Source organism: Acanthopagrus latus, chromosome 13, assembly GCF_904848185.1.
Source record: "Acanthopagrus latus isolate v.2019 chromosome 13, fAcaLat1.1, whole genome shotgun sequence".
Lineage (NCBI taxonomy): Eukaryota > Metazoa > Chordata > Actinopteri > Spariformes > Sparidae > Acanthopagrus > Acanthopagrus latus.
Genome location: NC_051051.1, coordinates 11,890,051 through 11,910,643, shown reverse-complemented (window position 1 = coordinate 11,910,643; position 20,593 = coordinate 11,890,051). Strand labels below are relative to the sequence as shown.

The 20,593-nt window shown below is 40.3% G+C and overlaps 1 protein-coding gene across 2 annotated transcripts in view; it reads left to right on the top strand.

The window, feature by feature from the left end:
• Positions 1-2,201: 2,201 nt before the first annotated feature.
• pds5b (PDS5 cohesin associated factor B) overlaps positions 2,202-20,593 on the top strand; it is a 32,101-nt gene continuing 13,709 nt past the window's right edge. For both annotated transcript variants that reach the window (XM_037119088.1, XM_037119087.1), the window contains exons 1-9: positions 2,202-2,348; positions 12,463-12,590; positions 13,367-13,570; positions 13,910-13,996; positions 16,331-16,428; positions 17,733-17,859; positions 18,165-18,245; positions 19,422-19,562; positions 20,366-20,481. In XM_037119088.1, the coding sequence (XP_036974983.1) occupies positions 12,483-12,590; positions 13,367-13,570; positions 13,910-13,996; positions 16,331-16,428; positions 17,733-17,859; positions 18,165-18,245; positions 19,422-19,562; positions 20,366-20,481 (962 nt within the window). In that variant the 5' untranslated portion in view covers positions 2,202-2,348; positions 12,463-12,482. The remainder of the gene's footprint in view (positions 2,349-12,462; positions 12,591-13,366; positions 13,571-13,909; positions 13,997-16,330; positions 16,429-17,732; positions 17,860-18,164; positions 18,246-19,421; positions 19,563-20,365; positions 20,482-20,593) is intronic.

The following is a 20,593-nucleotide window of genomic DNA, read 5'->3' as shown; positions in this document are numbered from 1 at the left end:
GTGTTATTTACGCTCATTTTTTGAGATGAATTCTTCTGTTGCCGCAAAGCTGAAAGTGTTGGCACACAACATCTGAAGTGGGTGCACAAGACCCGACTGCTTGTCGAAGAGATAACGTATTTCCTATTGACCGTTTTTTGTTTTTTTTTAAACAAGTCCCCATCTACTTCAGTTGTTTACGAAAATGTTGCCTCATAAATGTTTTGCCGACTTCAAGCAAAACCTCCACATCCACAAGAAAATGGATAGATAATTATTTTTAATTTTGTGTCCTTATCCTTTAAGGCACACAATAAATCTGTGTCTGACATCTATTTAGGCAGGAGATAAAGATAATTACCAAATTAAAATCTTTTAAAGACACCTACTCTTCTTCCATACTTGAAAAGTTATATAAACGTGATCATATATAAATAAGCAGATATTTTCCATTTCATAAGTTTAAAGGTGCTATTTCTAAGAAAAGTTGATTATTGAGTCGCAATCCCATAGCGTCATTATTTGGTGAGCTGGGAATGAGCCTCAAAACTCCTTTAACTGCTGGACACAAGGTGTCTCTCAGTGTTTGTGCACTGGTGGATCCAAGTGACCACATCACACTTGCTGAATACTGGATTGGTTTACAGATGGCTTCCTATTTGCGATGTCACCACTCACGCTCATAGTCCCGACTCCTTAAATTAGATTTTCAAGGAGCACAGAGAAAATGTGACGCCTACGGCAGAGCAATGTGAAAAAAACAACCTTCTAGTGTCAAACTCTGCATGTGCATCATTTTGCGCAGTGATGCGCAAACAGAACAACTGTAGGGACAAGAGGAACAACACATTTTGGACTAGAAGGAGACCTCAAATCAATGCCGCCTATTCTATTTTTTCCCAGTCTGAAATTACATTAAATTCACTGTCATCAAAGCTTTCATTCAGCAGCACAAATACCACAAAAGTGCACACTAATCTGCAGGTCTGTACTTCAGACCACTTTAACAAATGATCCCTCAAAGCTAACCATCAGAACATTTCGCTCTTGGATTGTGCTTAGTATTTATGTTTCTATTTCTCTGCAGTGTGGATCTGAGGAGGCCATGTGTGAAACGTTAGCCTATATTGGAGCTCCCCCTATAGCTCATACTGGCTGAGACCTGTCATAGAAAGTCAAAGCAAGCAGTGATCTGGGAGACATCTATTCCTTTTAGTGTAAAGGTCTGTAAACCTTCGAAGTGGTTCAAAATTGTGTGTGTTTGTCGGGAAATCAGCAATTGGCATCATAAAACGACAAGTGTAACCAAAGTAAATGCACCTGTAATGTAAAAGAGGAGCAGATGTTCCTGCATGGAGATACATCCTATGAATGAATAGGTTAACAGGGCAAAGGAAACGGGAGAAATCAGTGGCTCTATGGTAGACTTAATTGTATCTGAGAAAAGGCAGGATAAATAGACGAACACTGATTTGGTAAAATCCCTTTTAACTGGCAGGAATACCTTCAAAATATGAATGGCACCATTGAGAGGCAGCAGTACAAATACATGAATACCATCCCCTAATGAGAACATTTAGCTTTTTTTGACCTCATTATCGCACACACACAAAAAAAATCTAATATGAAACATTGCTGGTGCGTTCAGGGGCTTTGGGAATTTTGAGATTTCAAGCAAGAAAACAGAACTCAAGGTGTTAAAAGGCAACTCAGAATTGTCCTCTGTGATTCAATATGTACTTTTTCTGTAAACACATAAACACATGGTGCTCCTATTTCAGTGTACGTTTACTTGTAGGCTGCGGGCTAACTGGTGCACATGTTTTTTTCATCATGAATAATTAATAATGACAAATATGAATGAATAATAAAGGCATGTTGTCCTTTATTTTTGGAAAAAGGAAAATGAAATACAAATGCTATGATCCGCATTCCGAGCAAACCCGCTTTGCCTGCCCTGAAACGATGTCATTTTTCACTTTCTCAAAACAGTGCAGTTTAACATTGTACATTCTCTGTAATTTAGGCCTATTTTTCTTATAGATATTTTAGGGTTTGGAGGCAAAGTTGCTCAAAACATTATAGCTGTTTTCTAATAAAAAATATAATAATCATGATGATATGTAGTCATTATCGTGTTTTTTTAAAATCTGGTTTTATAATTATCGACGTGAAGTCAAAGGACAACACAAGCATGATTTGAAGGACTCGGCGGCCCGACACGGCCTCGCTCTATAGGTGGCGCTACACACTCGTTTATGGTTTGTACCCATGGGCACTGAATCTATACATATTGGCGCCATTTTGGAGCTAGGAGGGGGAAGAGAGCTGCAGAGGAGGACACGATTGATCACAATTCACCGTATCAGGTAAGAAAATGCACAAACTAGCAAATCATTTCGATTGAAATGGCGCCGTATATTCCGACGCCACTGTGAAAAACTGTGTGTAACCCGGGATGTGTCCGCGGAGCAGCCCGCTTTCCAGCGATAATAGGTGGAGCGCAGCCCGCCTCGCTCGCCTGTGTTCTCGGCAGCCGTGTCGGATTCGCGGCGCTCGTTGACATGGTCCTGCGGCGCAAAATGGTTAGCTAGTGAAATACTAGCACATTCGCTGGGCTCGGTGTGCCAGCAGCAGGAGCAAACAGTGACTCGGCTCGGTGGTGCGGCTGTGGTCGGGGTATCGATGAGGATATAACGGCGGCTAGCCGGCTGTTTTGTTGAGTGCAACGTTACTCTCTGTCCGCCCTCTGTCACTGAGATTGCTGCTGCTGCTGCTAACGTTAGCCGTTAGCTCAGTTACGCTAGGCAGTGTGTTTGCTAGCCAGACGTGCACAACAGCTAGCTGGCGGCAGCTAACTAGATTAGCTACGGTCAACAGTACAACAACAAGGCAGTATACTATATCATACTCCCTAGCCTTGGCATGCTGTTGTACCATTACAATAAGCACCTATTCATAAAATTCACCCCCCACCCCCTTGCCATTAACACGAGCTCAAATTAGCGTGATTGTGGGGTTAATGCAAACGTAACGCTGATAGTAGTCCGGTGTCTGCACCGACGCAAAATTATGTGCGTTCTGACTCTGAGTGTCATTATCTACTAGTAAAAGGCGCTTTGCCCTTTCTTAGTGCACACCGCCTCACATCGTAAAACGTGTATTTAATCTGCTCGAATATGCCAGATGCCAGCAGAATATCTCACTTTAACTGATGAGGACTGCACGAGTTAAAGCGATATACCTGGTACCGTGCTCACTCATTGTTATGAATATGTCTGCAAACAACAAAAGGCTTTGAGCGGTGGACACTGAGACCGGAGGAGGTTTTTTTTTTTTTTTTTTTGAAAAATGGACACTGCTTGTTATTTTGTATGGGTGAGGGCAGTCACCTCCGGAGTGCTGCAGTGCATTTGTTTTGACAGCTGTGATTATTGTGTGTCACCACCGACACTGCAGTGTGGTGAACAGATTACAGGTTGTAAGAAGTGTCTGAAATATGTGATTGTGTAGCCATGTAATAAGGATTGTAGTTGTATAGAAAGTGGTATTAGGAATTTGTTACCGCGTTACACATAAAGACAATGATGTCTAATTTAGTTTCCGGAAAATTTAATGCATAGATATATGGTAGGATTGCACAAACTAAATGATTGAGTTTCTGCTTTCTTGCATATTATCTATTTATGTTCACCCAAAATGTTTTAATTATGTTATTGTCTTTTTGAGAGGCAGACTGATTATCCGATTATTGAGAAATCTGAACCTGCAAAGTAACTATATAACTAAAATTATTACAATAAATGTAGTGGAGAGGAAGTACCTGAAAATTGTACACAAGAACTGTACTTGAATCGGCCTTTCAAGACTTAATTTTTTTTTCCTACTACAAATGAATATCAGCCCCAAATATCAGATTTCAGTGTACATTGTCGGTATCGGACCTGAAAAAGCAATATTGGTAGACCCTTATATCTTCGTTAGGCTTTGCTTTATATATATAAATATATACATTTTACAAGCAAAATGGCAAAAACTAAAGTAGAAAAATATAAAAATGACTCAAAGCAGCTCATTTGGCATAATTAAAGTCTGGGGAAGCCTTGAGAACCCCGGTCAGATGTTATTTACACCCTTTTATAAAGCTGAAATCTTTTTCTTCATAGCGCAGAAGTGATGCACAAGCTTGACCACCCACTGAGTGTGTAAATATTGTCTTTTCAAATCGATTTGGGATGTCGGGGCTTCTGAAGATTACAATGGGCAAGCTGTATGGAGCCAAAGTTTTTGAACGAGTCCCCACAGACTTCAGTTGTTTAGGGGAATGGTGCAGTGCTGCTTTGCTGTGAAGCTCCAGAAATTTGTTTTGTGGACTGCAAAAACCTCTCCTGACTTTCCATTGGCATGAGGCTGCGCAGATTATGACCGAATTTTCATTTTGCGTAAACTCGTCCTTTAAAATGGCTTCGCACAAAACCACATGGACTCGTGTTTCATCAGGAACCACTTTGCAGCAGTTCTGGTCGGAGTTAATTTTTGGTTTCGGTATTTCGTTTGCCCCCTTGCTACAACTAATGAAGGCACCCTTCCACTTTATTTCTGCCAACTAACTGAGCGAAATTATGTTTGGTCAAATGCTCGTTCTACAAAGCCACAATGATAGTCATTAGCTTGTCTCTCACTGATGTTTTGCTTGTGTTGAATGGACACAGAGGAGGTACTGCTCTGCCTGATGATCTAAGACATGCCTCAGCAGTGTTGTGTGTTGGTTGGTGTCATGTCATATGGGCTTTCATTGCATTGTGGCTTCTTTTGAAAGTTTACTTCAACCTCTGTCTCACTCTCTCATAACCTTTGGGCTTATTTCAGTACCTCCTTCTCTGCTTCATTGTTGTTTCTGGCTGGCCTTCACTGGTTCAGATTTGGCAGAGGCGTGCGCCGTTCAGAAAATTTTGGTTCATTTCATCTTGGGCGAAGGAAACCTCTTTGACTGCGTGCCCCTGTTCAGTCTGTTTCCCCTACTTTGTGTTTGTGTGAGTGCCCGCATGGAGGTCGTTGAGTTCAACCAACTGGTGTCCGGTCCTCCCTCTGCCCGCTGGCAGTCGCTCTCTAACTGGTGATCACCAACAGGGTTAAAACAAAAGGATGTCTGTGTCAAGGTTCAGATTAGGTTAGGGGCACTGCTCTCAGTCTTCATATTTCATCTGGCAGCTGTTTGAGAGGGCCGAGGTGGGGAGAGAAGAAGCAGTGAACAGATTTTAAAGCCATGGTGGGAGGGCCAAATGTGTTTTTACTGCGATAAACAAGTATGAAGTTGAAAGTAGCCCATGTTCAAGAGATTTAGTGTTGGGTAAAGCTTGTGTGATCATTTACCGCCGCTTCTTATTTAAAGCGAAATATTCCCTGGTGGATGGTACCCAGACAGGCCCACCCCCAGGTCGAGAAAATACTCCACTCTGATTGGTTTAAATGTGTGTGTGTCAGCGTGGTAGAGTGAGAGAGAGATGGACTCAAATTTGGCAGCAGCTGTGGGGTGGAAAGAAGGTCAGAATGGAGCAATTTGGCCGTCTGCCAGCGTCCAGTCAGTGTGTGGGTTTTTGCTCTGCATTTGTGTGTCTGTGTGTTTATAAAAGCTCAAGTACAGCTGCAGAAAATTGTTTGGTTGTTATTCAAAACTCACTCTCACAGTTTAGTCTCTAAATCAAACCCAGCAAGTGCTTTTGTCAGACCACTGACCTACTGACCCAGACTGCTTAGATGATAAAAGCAACATAAATTGAGAGATAATGCAAAGAAGACAGTAGTCGTTTACACACATTACACACATACACGCATTATCTCCACAAAGGAGGTTTGCCGATTCTCCACCTTTGTTTGTCCACACAGAACCAAACCAGCTCAGACATAAAGCCGCACCAGTGTTACAATTCATACAGCAAGCTGGTGCAGCAGATCCAAAAGAGGCACGGCGGTACACGTCTTGATGATAACGTCATTTAGAATCATATGGATGCTGCTTTAATTTATTGTGATTGCGATCCTGACCCACTATACATCCTGGAAAGTGACAAAGTTACTCTAAATGGCATAATCGGCATCAGTAAACAAGACACTGTCAGGACTCTTTCACTCGCGGGAGGGATGTTGTTCTCTGGGGAAATGTTTAATCAAGCCTCGGTCCAGAGGGCTGACTGTCTCTGTGATTTTAGACAGTAACGGCAGCAATACAGTAGTGGAAGGAGACAAACACTTGGTGAGTTCAAGTTTTTTGCAGTGACATGCGCTGTTTTTCAGGCAGAAATATGAAGAAGAGTTGTTTGGACAGACAGGATGATAGAGGCTTTTCCATGGAGGATCTGTTTAGTTATCAGACTGCAAACACCATCAGACACGCCCCCCCTCCGCGCCTCTGGCTTATCCATTCATGCAAATGCTGGTTTGCTTCTAATATTACCTTTTGGTGCATCAGAACCGAAAGAAAAGGAATTTAACCCCTCACTGCATCTGAAACTCTCACACAGAGGAGTGGGGCTTGTATTTGCAAGGGAAAATTGTCTGTCTGTTAATATAAAGTGTAGGTAACATCATGCTGATAAGTTTGGTACTTTACCAGTGAAAGCAGGTTGTCAGTGCTGCCTCTGCACTGTTCTAAACTCTAAACAAAGATTGCAGTGCTATAGTGTGAAGTTAGGACTGGGTGATATGACCTTGAAACGGTATTTGCTTTACACAGTATATACATCAATATTTTGATGCTCAGAAGTACTTCATGAATACTAGGATAATAGTTTTTACTAAATACCTCAATATTAATACAGTGTCTGTTGTAGGGATGAATATCAGTTTGAGTTTTCCTCGCTTTTAGGGTCATTGTAACTAATAATAGTAATGATAATTGTGTGATATCATACACTGTGAACCTGTGATGTATTCTAAGTTGGTTATCATACCATGAAAATCTCATACCATTTCAACCCTACTCTAGACAATAATCAGGGAAAGACTATAGATCAGGTTCTGTCAAGTATTTGTTCTTATATTTGTCATTTGTCTTTTTTGACCATAATGGGGGAAATTATGCGTAACCCCCACTGCGTTTTGACTTTCTGTGAAATCACATCAATTGACCTCTTTACAGGGTGCTTAATAGCATTACATTTCAGACATACGACAGATCAAGATGAGATGACATGTTTTGTTACTGATTGAAATCAAAGAGGAATGCAGTCTGTGTAGAGAGCTCCCTTTTAGAGCTGTGTTGAAAAAATCGATTTTCAGATTCTGAATCGATTTGCATATTAATTCCTCATAATCGATTCGTGCGTCCGAAAATCGATTTTTAAAAATAAGTTTAAAAGTTTTAAACTTATTTTTAAAAATCAATTTTCGGACGCACGAATCGATTATGAGGAATTAATATGCAAATCGTAGTCGCAGCTGTGGCTGTTTGAAATCGCTGCTTAGTATCTCTCGTTTAAAGTCAGACATTTTGATACCTCAGTCTGAGTTTATGTTGTCTGAGTAACTAGTTGTACTTGACAAGCAGTGTGGAGCGCAAGAAAAAAATGACAATTTGTCTGTGAGGTGACAGAGACGTGGTGTGGTCGTAGGTTTAACAACCGACTTTTACAGTAGAGATACTGTAACGTTAACGTTAAGTGTAACCTAGCTACAAGTGTCATAACAATCATACCGGAGGGTAACCTTTAGCATTTCTACACTCAATGAAGTTGTAAAATGATGTAAACACGGTGGTGGCCAAGCTAGGTTGGGACGATAGGTACGTTGATGTATAATAATTTAAGAGAAAAACATTCTCCGCCGATTGTTCAGCCCCAGAGCTGTCAAACTAGCTTAGCTGGCTAGCCTGGTCTGCTAGCTACCTCGCCAGAAGGCTAGGTAATTAGCTCGCTTGTTAGCTAAGTTTAAAAGTTTTAAACTTATTTTTAAAAATCAATTTTCGGACGCACGAATCGATTATGAGGAATTAATATGCAAATCGATTCAGAATCTGAAAATCGATTTTTTCAACACAGCTCTACTCCCTTTGCTGTTCATTTGTTTGGAATATAGAAATACAGATTGCACTAGGGCTGAACAATAAGAAATGAAAATCACATTGTGAATGATTCCTTTGACAGATATCGCAATTGTTATACGAGTCAAAAGAAATGTGTTTCATTTTTACGGGGAAAAAATGATGATGATGATGATGATGTGACCTTTACTGGAGCATGTTCCCTTTTTGTCTGGAAAATATTATTTGTAGGATGGGGCATCTCTGTAACCCCACAGTGCTTCATTATAAGGTTATGTTGTGACACATTTGACCTTCAAAAAAATGCTGCTCCTGCAATATGCCCTTGACCATATTCCGATTTTGATAATATTTCAATTAGCCTTGGTCTGCTTGAATGGCAGTCTTGTAGTTTAAGTTTTAAATTCAAATATTGCGCTTACCAGGGTTATAGTATGAAAATAGTATGAAAGAAAGGTGCATTATTTTCCACAGTGTAACCAGTGTAACATATTCTGATTTTTATTTTGTGCAACTAGGGATCAAAAAGTCAAAGATATTTAGTTTAATAGACAAAGAAAGCAACACATCCTCACATTTGAGATTCTATATCCAGCAAATGTGGAAAAAAATGACCAAAATACTGTTGTTCCATTATCAAAATAGTTTCACAATGCCAAGTTAATTGAATAATCAGTTAATCATCATTATTATTATTGCAGCTCTCAAACGAGGTGCATCTCTGGATGACCTGGAGAATAACTAATGCTATAAATTGACAACTAAAGCTCTGAAACAGTCACACTGTCTAAAAATGACTATACTCAAGACCTGAAACTCTTAAGACTCAATAAATTAGGACAGACGTGGAGCTGGTTGGAAAAATGTGAGGAAAGGTATGCCAAATAATGGTGTTTAAATTTTTAAATTTTATTGTTTTAATTTACCAAGTTTTAAAACTAACCAAATAAATGTGATTGGAATTTGTTGGGGAAATGTTTTAAGCTTTCAGTCTGACCCGCCAAAAGTAATAAATGCATTTCAACACATTGTTTCCACTTGTTTACCAAGAAGAAATGTTCAAATCCCCGAAAAGCACATGCCCTTTCTGTGTAATACAACATTTTCAGCCTCAGAGTAATAACAAACCGTACCAGCTCAGCTTTTTTTAGCTTTTTTTTAACACCTGAACACCTCAGCTAACCAATTTTCTGTGGGGAATCCCGCATTACATTGATACATAATAGTTGTTTGTGTTGACAATAAAGTTTCTGTATATGACTCACAAAAAATCTTCATGCACAACATTTTCATACCGATTTACCTCCTAATACATCTGCCTATTTTCCCCCTTGATGATGTGGATTTTCTGGTGGCATATAATAATATGGAAATGATGACTTGACTCAAATATAATAAACGCTATAAATATGTCTATGACATGCCCTGTGGCAGTTTGCTTGTTTTGTCTAGCCAACAGATCAAAACTAAAAAGTACTAAGTTAGTGTGACTAACAAAGGCAACTAAGTTCTCCTTTTTTTTTGATAAGAAATAATTGCTGACAAACCAACTAACCATAAACCAAACAGTTTATTGCCTTTATGTTTTTGAATTTGAGGCAGTGTGTCCCCTCAGAGGTGCCGTAAGGCAGCAGTTGCTCATTTGTTCCCCTGGTGTCACTGCCATTTCCCACTGCTGCTCTGATGACAACCCCCAACTTTCTCACCCAGCAGAGAAAACTGTCAGTGGTCAGGGCTCAGTATCGATGTCCAGACAATGGTATCATTCATCGGACCAACCAGTCTGATAGTGTACTTGCACCTGTAGGGTGGACCATCGTCACTCACGAACAGTCTTTTGGGGCTTTTTCATTGCCATTTAAGGCCTACTGAGGCAAACCATGCCATGCTGATGTGATTTTCCATTACCACTTTAAGCGTGCCTTGTTGTGCTGAGCCGTGCCTTAGATGGACCATCTCCAAAGTGGAGCCAAAGCACGCCCGCCCCGCCTCATAATTTGCTGCATGTCTCACAATAATGACCAACCTGTGAATACCCACTCCTAACCCTCAAACAAGTGTATGTTGAAAGATTCAGAGAGACAGACCCTATGTAGAAGTCAGTGCAATCAGCTCTCGGTACCTTTTGTGGCTTCTAACTGAACCTCTGTGGTTTGAATTATAGTTTCCCTCGTGTGTCCTTGTTTGCACTTTCAGACATCTGTTGTATTTTATGGTTTCATCATGTTCTGGAGACATTTGAAGTTACTGCTGTTGGAAACCTTCACATTTCCTGCTTTTCCTGCTTAATGGTAAAGCTTTTAAACAAAAACATAAGGGGAGAGTTTTGTAAAAAATATGTAGGAAATGAAATGTGTTTATCAACAAGTTAGTGGAGCTTTGTTAGCGGCAATTCTTCAATAATACTGCAGAGAGTATTAACAGTCGCTCCTCTTACTACTACTCAAGCGGCCATATTTTTGTCATAAGAGTTTAATAACCACCTTTGAGGGATCGTTGTGAAAAACTTTGTCTGTATTGGCTGATATCGTAATGATTTTTTTCTTTATTCCATAATATCAGAATTAGGGTTGGTGATTGGACGGATATACGCAGTCTAATTGTTGGTCTATTTTTGACATTATATTGTGCTAGATTAGTGGTGTACCTCCTTGAAAAATTCTCTCAACAAGTAATTAACCTGTGGGAAAAACTGTGCTTTTCTTAGTAAACCAAACTGTTGCATAAACCTACAAGGTTATATTTGAGCTGTCCTGGCCAAATAGCCCACAGCTCAAAAAGATTTCAAGGATATTTAGTTTTCATTTATTTAAAAGTGTCGCCCTAAACTTTGGGCTGTAATGTTTGAGTGAAATTATCTTTTCACATTTAAGAGTTAAGAGGGTGAGGTAAAGACAATTTATTCAAACAGATGGTTGTTGAATGATTATTTGGTCCACAGAGATCACAAAGGAATCTCATAGGCTAATCGTGATAAAAGGCAACAACAACCGAAAGTCTTTCGGTGCAAGCATAGCATACTCAGCGGGATGTTTTATTCCCCTCCTACTGCACATGCAGGTGAACACCTGCGAGAATATATTGGCAATCGCCAATTGATGTGCTGACTGTGGCCAGTTGGGGAAATTTTAACATATCACCCAAACCTAATCAGAATCTTCATCAGGCTCAAAAACTGCATATCGGTTGGGATGTAGTTGTAATAGATATGCAAATCTCTGCCACGCTGGGCGGATGGGCCGAGTCCAACCAAGTCAAGCCAAGCCATGTGCATGGAAAAGCCCCATTTGGCTGAGTAGAGACAACGGTGGCCAGAAAGTTTCCCCTGTTGGAAATAATATTAATTAGCTACAGCTGATGCTGGGATTGGGTGATCTGTGTTTGGTTTTTGAGCAAAATGTCATAATTGTGAAAATGTAGTTATGAAAGCATGCATTAAAATTGTATTTTAATTCAGGCAGATGTGAGTGAGCTACATGATCTGTTTTGAGTCACGGTCGTGTAAACTCTGACTTGAATGGTTGAGGTAACTAGCATGAGGCTGGAGAAAAGTGCTCCTATGATTGATACTAGTGAGGCTGTGACTGAAGTGCTCTACTAGAGGTATTTTTTAATAAGATGGTCTTCTGATTTATTTGTTGCACTTTATCAGATTCAGATCTCCAAGTTTGCCTCCCTCCATTGTATGAAAACCATCTGGTTAAGAACCCTCAACTTTCAACCTCTTTGCTGAAATAATGCATTGTTGTATTAAATGCTTTGGTATCAAATACTTGAAACATTTTTTTTTGTATATTCATGAATTCTGAGTCAGGTTGTTTGAAAAGGGTGGGCAGGTAAGATGTAAGAGGAAAAATCAAGTCATGTTCCTCACTAGGTACGTTTCTGCTCTTTTATTATCTTAATGGACAAAAAGCAGTGGCAAGGTGACACAGGTCACTTAAATAGCCGTTTTGAAAAGAGCAGTGTAAAGTGCACCATGACATATCTTGCCTTGAGCAGTGCACTAAAATGAGAGCCAAAGCACATTTTGCATCATGTGAATGCCCAAACATGATTTGGGTGTAAACCTTGACAGGCTAGTGGCCATGGTAATGAAATGTGGAACACAATGGCAGCAGCAGATTGCAGTGAAAAGTCAGCCTGCTCATTGAATGCAACAATTTCATCATTCATTCAGCTCGTAGAAAGCTATTACTGTGCTGTGAATACCTCTCTGAATATTTCAGAGGTCTCTCTTGCAGTCTTCTCTTCAAGCTTTGAAGTATTAAAAAGATTTGCCTTGGGTTTCAAATAGTTAAGGGTGGGCTTTTCTTCACTTTTTCGTTGGTTGAGGTTGGTTGAGGTTTACTTTTCTCTCCTCCCTCCTTGTTCTTTGTTCCCTGTCTTACCTTCTCAACTGCTCTCCTCTAATTTATTACAACCGTTACTCTCTCTTTCTTCAGGCTGAGAAGGGCTAAAGAGGATGGCTCACTCTAAAGCTCGAGTCACAGATGGGAAGGTGACCTACCCCCCGGGGGTCAAGGAGATCTCTGACAAAATCTCCAAAGAGGAAATGGTCCGCAGGCTCAAGGTCAGTATCTCTTTCACGCTCTGTTGCAGCCATGTCTCCTTTGTTTTCTCTATCATTGATTATTTGAAACAAATGTTTTTAAGTACTAGTATTTATAATGTGTAGTACATAATGATAATTGATGTGTTTTAATATCGTAGTAGTAATAATACTTTTATTTGTTACTGATGCATTATTGAAATATTAACTATTCAAAGTTTGATTTTTGAGTTTTTATGGTGTAATTTAACAATTTGAATGCTGTAGAGGGAATTTAAAGGCACACTCTGTTAATATTCTTCAAGAAATGGGTATTTAATGTTAAAGGGGCGCTGTGGAAGAAGACAGAGCTCTTGATACAAGGAATAACAGTTGCAAGAGCTAACATGAGTTTAGATATGGGGCTGCAGCTAATGATTATTTAAGTGTTGATGAATCTGTTCATTATTTTGTCCTTTTACTCAGTTTTATATTTTTGGGTCTATAAACTGTTGTTTCCCAAACCCCAAGAGAACATCTGCAGTAGTCTTGTCTTGCCTGCTTAAAAGATCACCTAGCCCAATTGATTAACAAAGTAGTTTTCGATTTTTAAAGTTGTCAGCTAATCAATAAACTGACTAATTGCTGCAGCTCTTTTTGGAAGTACTTCGGCTCAAGAATATAGTTCCACATCACCAAGATTTTCTGAAAAGGTTACATGGTGCACCTTTAAACGTAACTGTCTTCAGTTGATGGCACACTGCATGTTACTTTTTAGTAAACGCAGCCACTAACCTCTGACACTTTCTCTCTTCTAGATGGTTGTGAAGACCTTCATGGACATGGACCAGGACTCTGAGGAAGAGAAGGAGCTGTACCTGAACCTGGCCCTCCACCTGGCCTCAGACTTCTTCCTCAAACACCCAGACAAGGACGTGCGTCTGCTGGTCGCCTGCTGCCTGGCAGACATATTCAGGATTTACGCCCCAGAGGCGCCCTACACCTCCCCAGATAAACTCAAGGTATGTCACTGAAGAGGACTCTGCTCCCACCGATTGAATTATATAACCCAGCTGCATCTTCTCTGGGGTATTTACTTCACACTAGCAGATTGATTCCAGCCACTTCCTTTTTGGCTTGAGGCTTTGCAAGACTCTCACCTTGGAGAACCTCTAAACACACACATTACACACTAATCAATATTCAGTGGCATGTCATTCATTTTGGTCTGTTCAGGTTTCAGTGTTTGTGTTTCAATTGGAATGACGTTTAGCCTGAAAACCCTTCTATGTATGTTTTTTGTGGCTGTTTTTGTAGTTGTTTTTTTTCTGCTAATGACAGTGTTTCTTTGTTGTCTCCAGGACATTTTCATGTTCATCACACGACAGCTCAAAGGACTTGAGGACACCAAAAGTGCTCAGTTCAACAGATACTTCTATCTGCTCGAGGTATGTGAATTTTTTTGAATCTGAATCCTTTAGAAACCCTCATACAGTCTTATTGGGTTTGGCTTTCAACACTTCAACAGAGTATCTACAGTCATGAATAACTCAAACTCAGAGGTCTCTGACCGGGAAGGAAGAAAGTTTTCAGGGTGGCAGGCTAATTAATGCTCACAGCCTGCAGCTACAATGTGTAAAATGCAATGCCATGAGCAGATACTGATGATTAAGTGTCTCTGAAGTAACATGTGTAGGCTACTTGGAGCAAATACTATCTGCCCCTGGTCATATTTGCAAAGTGAAAGCAGCTAAAATGACAAGCTCACTATTCAAATGTTTCCTACATTGCTCATTGCTAGTAAAAAAGATTAAAGGTTTAATTAAGAGATTTGTTGGCTTTGGACCTTAATAAAGCTGGGATTTTTGCCAGTGAACCGGCTATTTGAAGGGAAAGTTCACATCCCTAACGTGAGTAATGTTTCTTGAAAAAAGGCGCATAAAAGGAGAGCTAACTGCCTCTCTTGTACTGCATATTTCATGTTCACAGTGGAGCAGGAAAGAGGAATCCTGGAACAAAACAGAAGAACAGTTAACCGATCATTCCACTTAAAAATGTGTTTAGCTTATTTTTATTTGACTTGAAAGTTTGACCTTTACTGCACCAATGATGTATGCATGTACAGTGTTTGACACGGGAAGGCTGTTTTTACGCATCTGCTGTTTAGCTATGTGCTTCCTCAATCTGAGTTTGACATTTTGTAATTACAGTGATTTGTAAAGAAGACCTCATTCATCCAGCAGTTAAACCTTTGACATGAACAATATTTGAGTATTATAGATTGCATAATGAAGCAGCATGAGCAAAATTACTTGAAACATTTTTATGGGGGATTTAACTTTATTATGCAAAAAACATATTGGACAGAAATTGTTAATCCAAATCCAAATCCAAACAGCATTATGTAGCAATTGTAATGTTGTGTGATCTTCTGTAACCACATCACATTAAATAAATTATATTGATGGCGTGTGTAGAGCCAAGGCGGAGGAAGCGGTGGTGACAGAATGACATGCACTCTCTTCTGCTGTGCAGCAGGAACGTGGAGGAAATCTGTTTATATCAGCAGCAATCTGACAGTTTTGTTTTTCACCTCCTTCAGGCTGCAGCAGCCTCTGTCTGAACTTCTGAACTCCTTTAAGTCAATAGAGATAATTCCAAATTTAATGTGGCTTCAAAAATAACTAGACTACATCCCTCAGTATTTTTAGAAAAGGAATTCTCTGATGTTCTTTTAATATGGTTTTGTTTGATTTTCAAACTTCTTGCTTGCTCTTGCTTGGATGTTTCAAAGTGCTTCTGATTGATTTATGGGAGATTGCAAGAAGCAATTTCCTGGTGAAATCAAAGGGCAAGTTGAGTCAGATTGGATTTTATTTGCAGCTTGATTATTATTATGAAGATTGTCATTAAAATGCCAGCGTTATAAACAGGGCATAATTGAACAATCAGAAGCAATTGTGTGATTGAGGAGGTCTAACTTGCAGTTTTAATTACATTAATTGCTTCGCACTTCATGCAACAATAGTGAAATCCAAATTATAAGCTGCAGCAGCCCTGAGGTGGTTTTTAATAAGAAGTTTTTAATTTAATGTGGAATGGAAGCCAAACTGGCTTCATGCTCTCTGCAAATGGACACAGTGAGTGCCAACAGAGCTTGTTTACTGAAGTTCATTTAAAGTGACTCTAATCAATATTTTTCTTTATAACGATGCATCAGATGACAGTGTGTAACGAGAGAGGCTCGTGGTAATGAGTCTACAGAGACCCATTGTCTGAATCTGTATTTCCTCTCTGCTTTATGGAGCTTTTCTAGGGGGTTTTAGCTCATTGTTTAGCTGTTGGGCCTGAAACTTTACTGTTTGCTTTCACTCTGCCTCAAAGCTCAGCACCAAACAGCAAACATACAAAGGTAAGTGACTAGCTGGTGAACAGAAGGGAGCCAGATGATTCCTAAAACAAAACAAAAACTTAATTTCTGGCTCATTTTCACCAGGTGATGAGAAATACAACTCTGAGTAACTGCCAGTCTTGATCTGTAAGGCCTGGATGTTTTAGGAAGCAAATTTAGACTATAACGGTAAAGATATGTCAATGGTGCATTCCTAACCTGCTGCTCCTAAGGGACCAACGAAGGCATGTTTGCAGGTTTCTAGATGATTGAAGGACGATAATTGAAAGTCAACAAGCAAATGCGTAGCTGTGTGCCCTTCCTTCACGTTCCTATTTTGCATCTGCTTCACCACTTACATCCGTCCTCCTCTTTTTTTCTTTTTGTTCAGAACATAGCATGGGTGAAGTCATACAACATTTGCTTTGAGCTTGAAGACAGCAACGAGATCTTCACCCAGCTGTACAGAACGCTCTTCCAGGTCATCAAGTAAGTCCTTATTTCAAGAGGCGTGTCCATATTCATTATGATGAATTTGTGAAAGTGAGGCCAGCCTTTATTTTATCCGCAGTAGTAGTCCTCAATGTCCTTAACACCTAATTCTGTCTCTGCTGCTACATCGTGAAACGGCACAGTTGCAGTCCAGTTGTTTCTCTTTGGTTGCCCTCCCTCCTCTCCTCTCCTTCCTCCCAGCACGGCTCTCAATTTCACTCTGCTGAACACAACCTTGAGGGCTGAATTCTGCAGTATGGAATTTGGCTCTTTGCCATTGGAACAAAATAGTGTTTGCGTGTGTGTCAAGGTTGTGCCAGCACAACGTGTGTGTGTGTTTTTTTTGTTTTGTTTTGTTTTTTATACTCTATAGGAAGAATCCAAAGAGCTCTGCGTTGCATTTGAAATATATGCAGTGTAGAGGAATTTAGCCCTTTGCGTGTGTGTGTGTGTGTGTGTGTGTGTGTGTGTGTGTGTGTGTGTGTGTGTGTGTGTGTGTGTGTGTGTGTGTGTGTGTGTGTGTGTGTGTGTGTGTGTGTGTGTGTGTGTGTGAGAAAGAGAGAGAGAGACACACAAGTGAATAGGAGGTAATGAGACTAGTAATGCCTGGCAGCGTTGAGGACGGCAGTCACTGAGATACATATCTAGGTAATAAGCTTTACCCCCCGCTGTCCTGCAGATCATTATGAGCAAATGCACCCACCCTCTGTGTGATCGGTGCATCGCAGTATGTTTTTGTGAGGCCAGTTTGTTTTTCAAAACGAGCAATCTGGCAAGTAAAAAAACTCTGCGACCTGCAGGCTGCCCGCAAAGCAAATCTCTGCAATGGTACACTCAGAAAATTACAGATTCTTATGCTGAATGGGTCCCGTACACACTCTCAAAACGACCATGGAGTGTTTGACATTTTGATTTAGACCAAGTCAAATTTAAAGTCAGAGGCTACAGGCAAAACACTGTCACTTTTCAGAGGTTGGTCTGATTTGCATCCACAACAGGTCTGTTTCCTACTCGTAGGAAGGAAACATCAAAAACACGCAAGTTAGCACATATTTGACTAAATACTGACACATTTGCATAGTTTTCATAAAACTTGTCATGCAAACAATAATTGTTTCATTGCAAGCAATTAACTGGGGAAGTTTTGTGGTGATGTCTCTTATAATTTTTCCCTCCGCCTTATCTGTAGTGTCTTCCATGATGTTTCCTCTCTTAATAGGAGCCAGTGTGTAATATTATATTTTAAGCTATGTAATGATGCCCTCCTTGACCTTTGACCCTTCTTCATCCCGTTTCCCTAGCAACGGCCACAACCAGAAGGTGCACATGCACATGGTGGACCTGATGAGCTCCATCATCTGCGAGGGAGACACTGTATCGCAGGAGCTGTTGGACACTGTGTTGGTCAACCTGGTGCCAGCGCACAAGGTAAGATGATGGTCACACAGAAAACTGTTAATATTGAGACAAATCTCATTTTCCATACCCTCTAATTCAATGAGACCCCTGCAGGCGACGAGAGGTAAGGCAGTTTATGAGGTTGTGCACAAACATCTGTGGACATCTGTGCCTGCTGCAAGTACCCTTATGGGATTCTTCTGAGTGGGGAAAAAAGAACTGATGGACTACACCCTCACTTTTCACATTATACATCATGCTTTTGTTGTTTTTGTTGTGTAGTATGTCCTCTGGCCTGTTGTTTTATTCACCACTTGTTTTTCCCATCTCTTTAGAATTTAAATAAACAAGCCTATGACCTGGCTAAAGCTTTGCTGAAGAGGACTGCACAAGCTATTGAACCCTACATCACCAATGTAAGATTAACACTCTCCTTCATGAATACTATACTAGTTTTTGTTTTGCATTTTGTACATTCTGCGATTCTCACAAAAACACAGAACTGAGACTCTTGAGAGCAATTACCGTACTGTTGAAACAGTGCTTTACGGAGCTTCAAAGTTCTGCATGTACCCCAATAGCACCGAAATGCATTTGTTTACAATACCTTCCAGTTTGAAAACCCCTACATCATGCACAAGCTAACATACAGCGTAATTGTCTATCTTCATGACGTCATCTCAAAGTGTGTACATCTAATTTGTCAAAACTGCATATCTGATGCTGTCATATCATAACACTTTCAACAGTGTTAGTTTAGAGACATAATTTGTCTGATGGGCCACAGACTAAAGAAATCACAGCTTTTGTTTACTCCAAATTAGCAGTTGTTGTTTAATCATTGCCATCAAATCAACTGTCAGCCGTCCACATGGAAGTGACTGTTGTTATTAGCACAGTGTCACTTTGATTTTGTTTGTAGGAAGAGCATGATCCTAACACCGCCAGAGTATTTGAACCAGAGCCAACAATGCTAGAAATGTCTTGGCACCGCAAGAGATTCATACTGTGTATGAGCAAATGATGAAGCAAAGTGATCTATTGGACATTAAAGTCAGCTGTTGAACATAAAACATTTGGAGCATCCAGGTGTTTACATCATGTACATACAGCACAAGTGTCGTAAATTTAGATTTAACAAGGCCACTAGAATGGGATGGAATAGGTTGTGAGACTGTCCCGCAACTTGAAGGCTGGTTTGTGCCGAGCAGAGGTGTGATTTTGTACTTGACATTTGACCTCACCATAGGAAGGAAGGGTGAATAACAAGAGGATTTCCTCACTGAGATCACAGTCCTTATAGTCGTTGTCGGACATCCTTACTTTCTTTTGTCTCATCTATAATTGATCCTTTAAAGATCTGTTATAATCATTTTATTTTATTCAGACAAACAACATTCACACACATGGATGCACATGTTTAAACATGTAATAATATAAATACGCATTCACATGCTTATTCATGCCATTCTTACACATGCCATGAAGAGACATATGCATCAAACTGTGCGTCAGAAAAAACAGACAGTTTGAGCTGGAGAACCGCGCTGGGTTATCAGTAACCTTTATTCCTCCTTCTGTGTCTTCTTCAGTTCTTCAACCAGGTGCTGATGTTGGGAAAGACCTCAGTCAGCGATCTGTCTGAACATGTTTTTGACCTCATCCTGGAGCTCTACAACATAGACAGCCACCTGCTGCTGTCAGTGCTGCCGCAGCTCGAGTTCAAGCTGAAGGTGAAGGAAGACACCCTGTAAATGCTTAGATTTGCCTGAACACAGCCTTTAGTGCCACACACTTGTCATATCATGTTGTTTGTATAGTTGTTTTTTTAGTGCAACACACCTCACTATGCTTTATTAGGATGTTTGACAGGTAGATAAATGAGATTATGTTGTAATGATAATGGCAGAGATGGAAGCAGCAGCGGCGCTCGTGTTATATTGGTGTTATGAGTTCATCCACACGCCCGACTGAAACCCTGAATTCTTCTCAAAGCTATTACCCACATCCTGCACATTTTCACTTTCTCTGCAGGTTTGTTGATTCATATTAGAAAGATAAAACAGTCAGCCAGTCAGCATAATGTTGCCTCTGCAGTGTCTCATAAAGGCATCCTGCTGATGGATAACGCTCATTAACTGTTCAGAGGGAGTGTAGATCACTGCTGTCTCTTCAAAATAATAGCTGCGATAAAATTTCTCCCCCACAGACTACACGCTTTTTTTCTCTCACATGTTTGCTCATTCTTTGTCTCACCCTCGCTCTTTTCATCTTTATCTTTCCTTGCTTGTTTTCTCTCCTTAATGCCTTTCCTTTCTCATCCTCCCTCCTTTCCTCTTGTCTTCCTTTGTCTTTACTTCTCCTCCTCCATTCTACAACAACACTGACACCCAAGAAAAATGTCTGCCTTTGTGTGTTTGTGAAAATGTTGCCCGTGTAGTTCATGTAAATGAGTTGCTGTGTCTCTCCGTAAAAAACGGCCAAGTTCCTTGCATCATTTCTCTCCCTGTGTTCCTCCTTCCCTCTGTCTCTGCAGAGTAATGATAATGATGAGAGGCTGCAGGTGGTGAAGCTGCTGGCAAAGATGTTTGGAGCCAAGGACTCCGAGTTGGCTGGACAGAACAAACCCCTCTGGCAGTGTTACCTGGGCAGGTGGGTTTCAGAGTTGGGGCTATGGCATCCTACAGCTCCTTGAAAAGTCTGAAAAAGTCTTTTTAAAGTTTTTTTTCAAATGTGTATAGACCCCTTGTTTTTGAGGGTTATT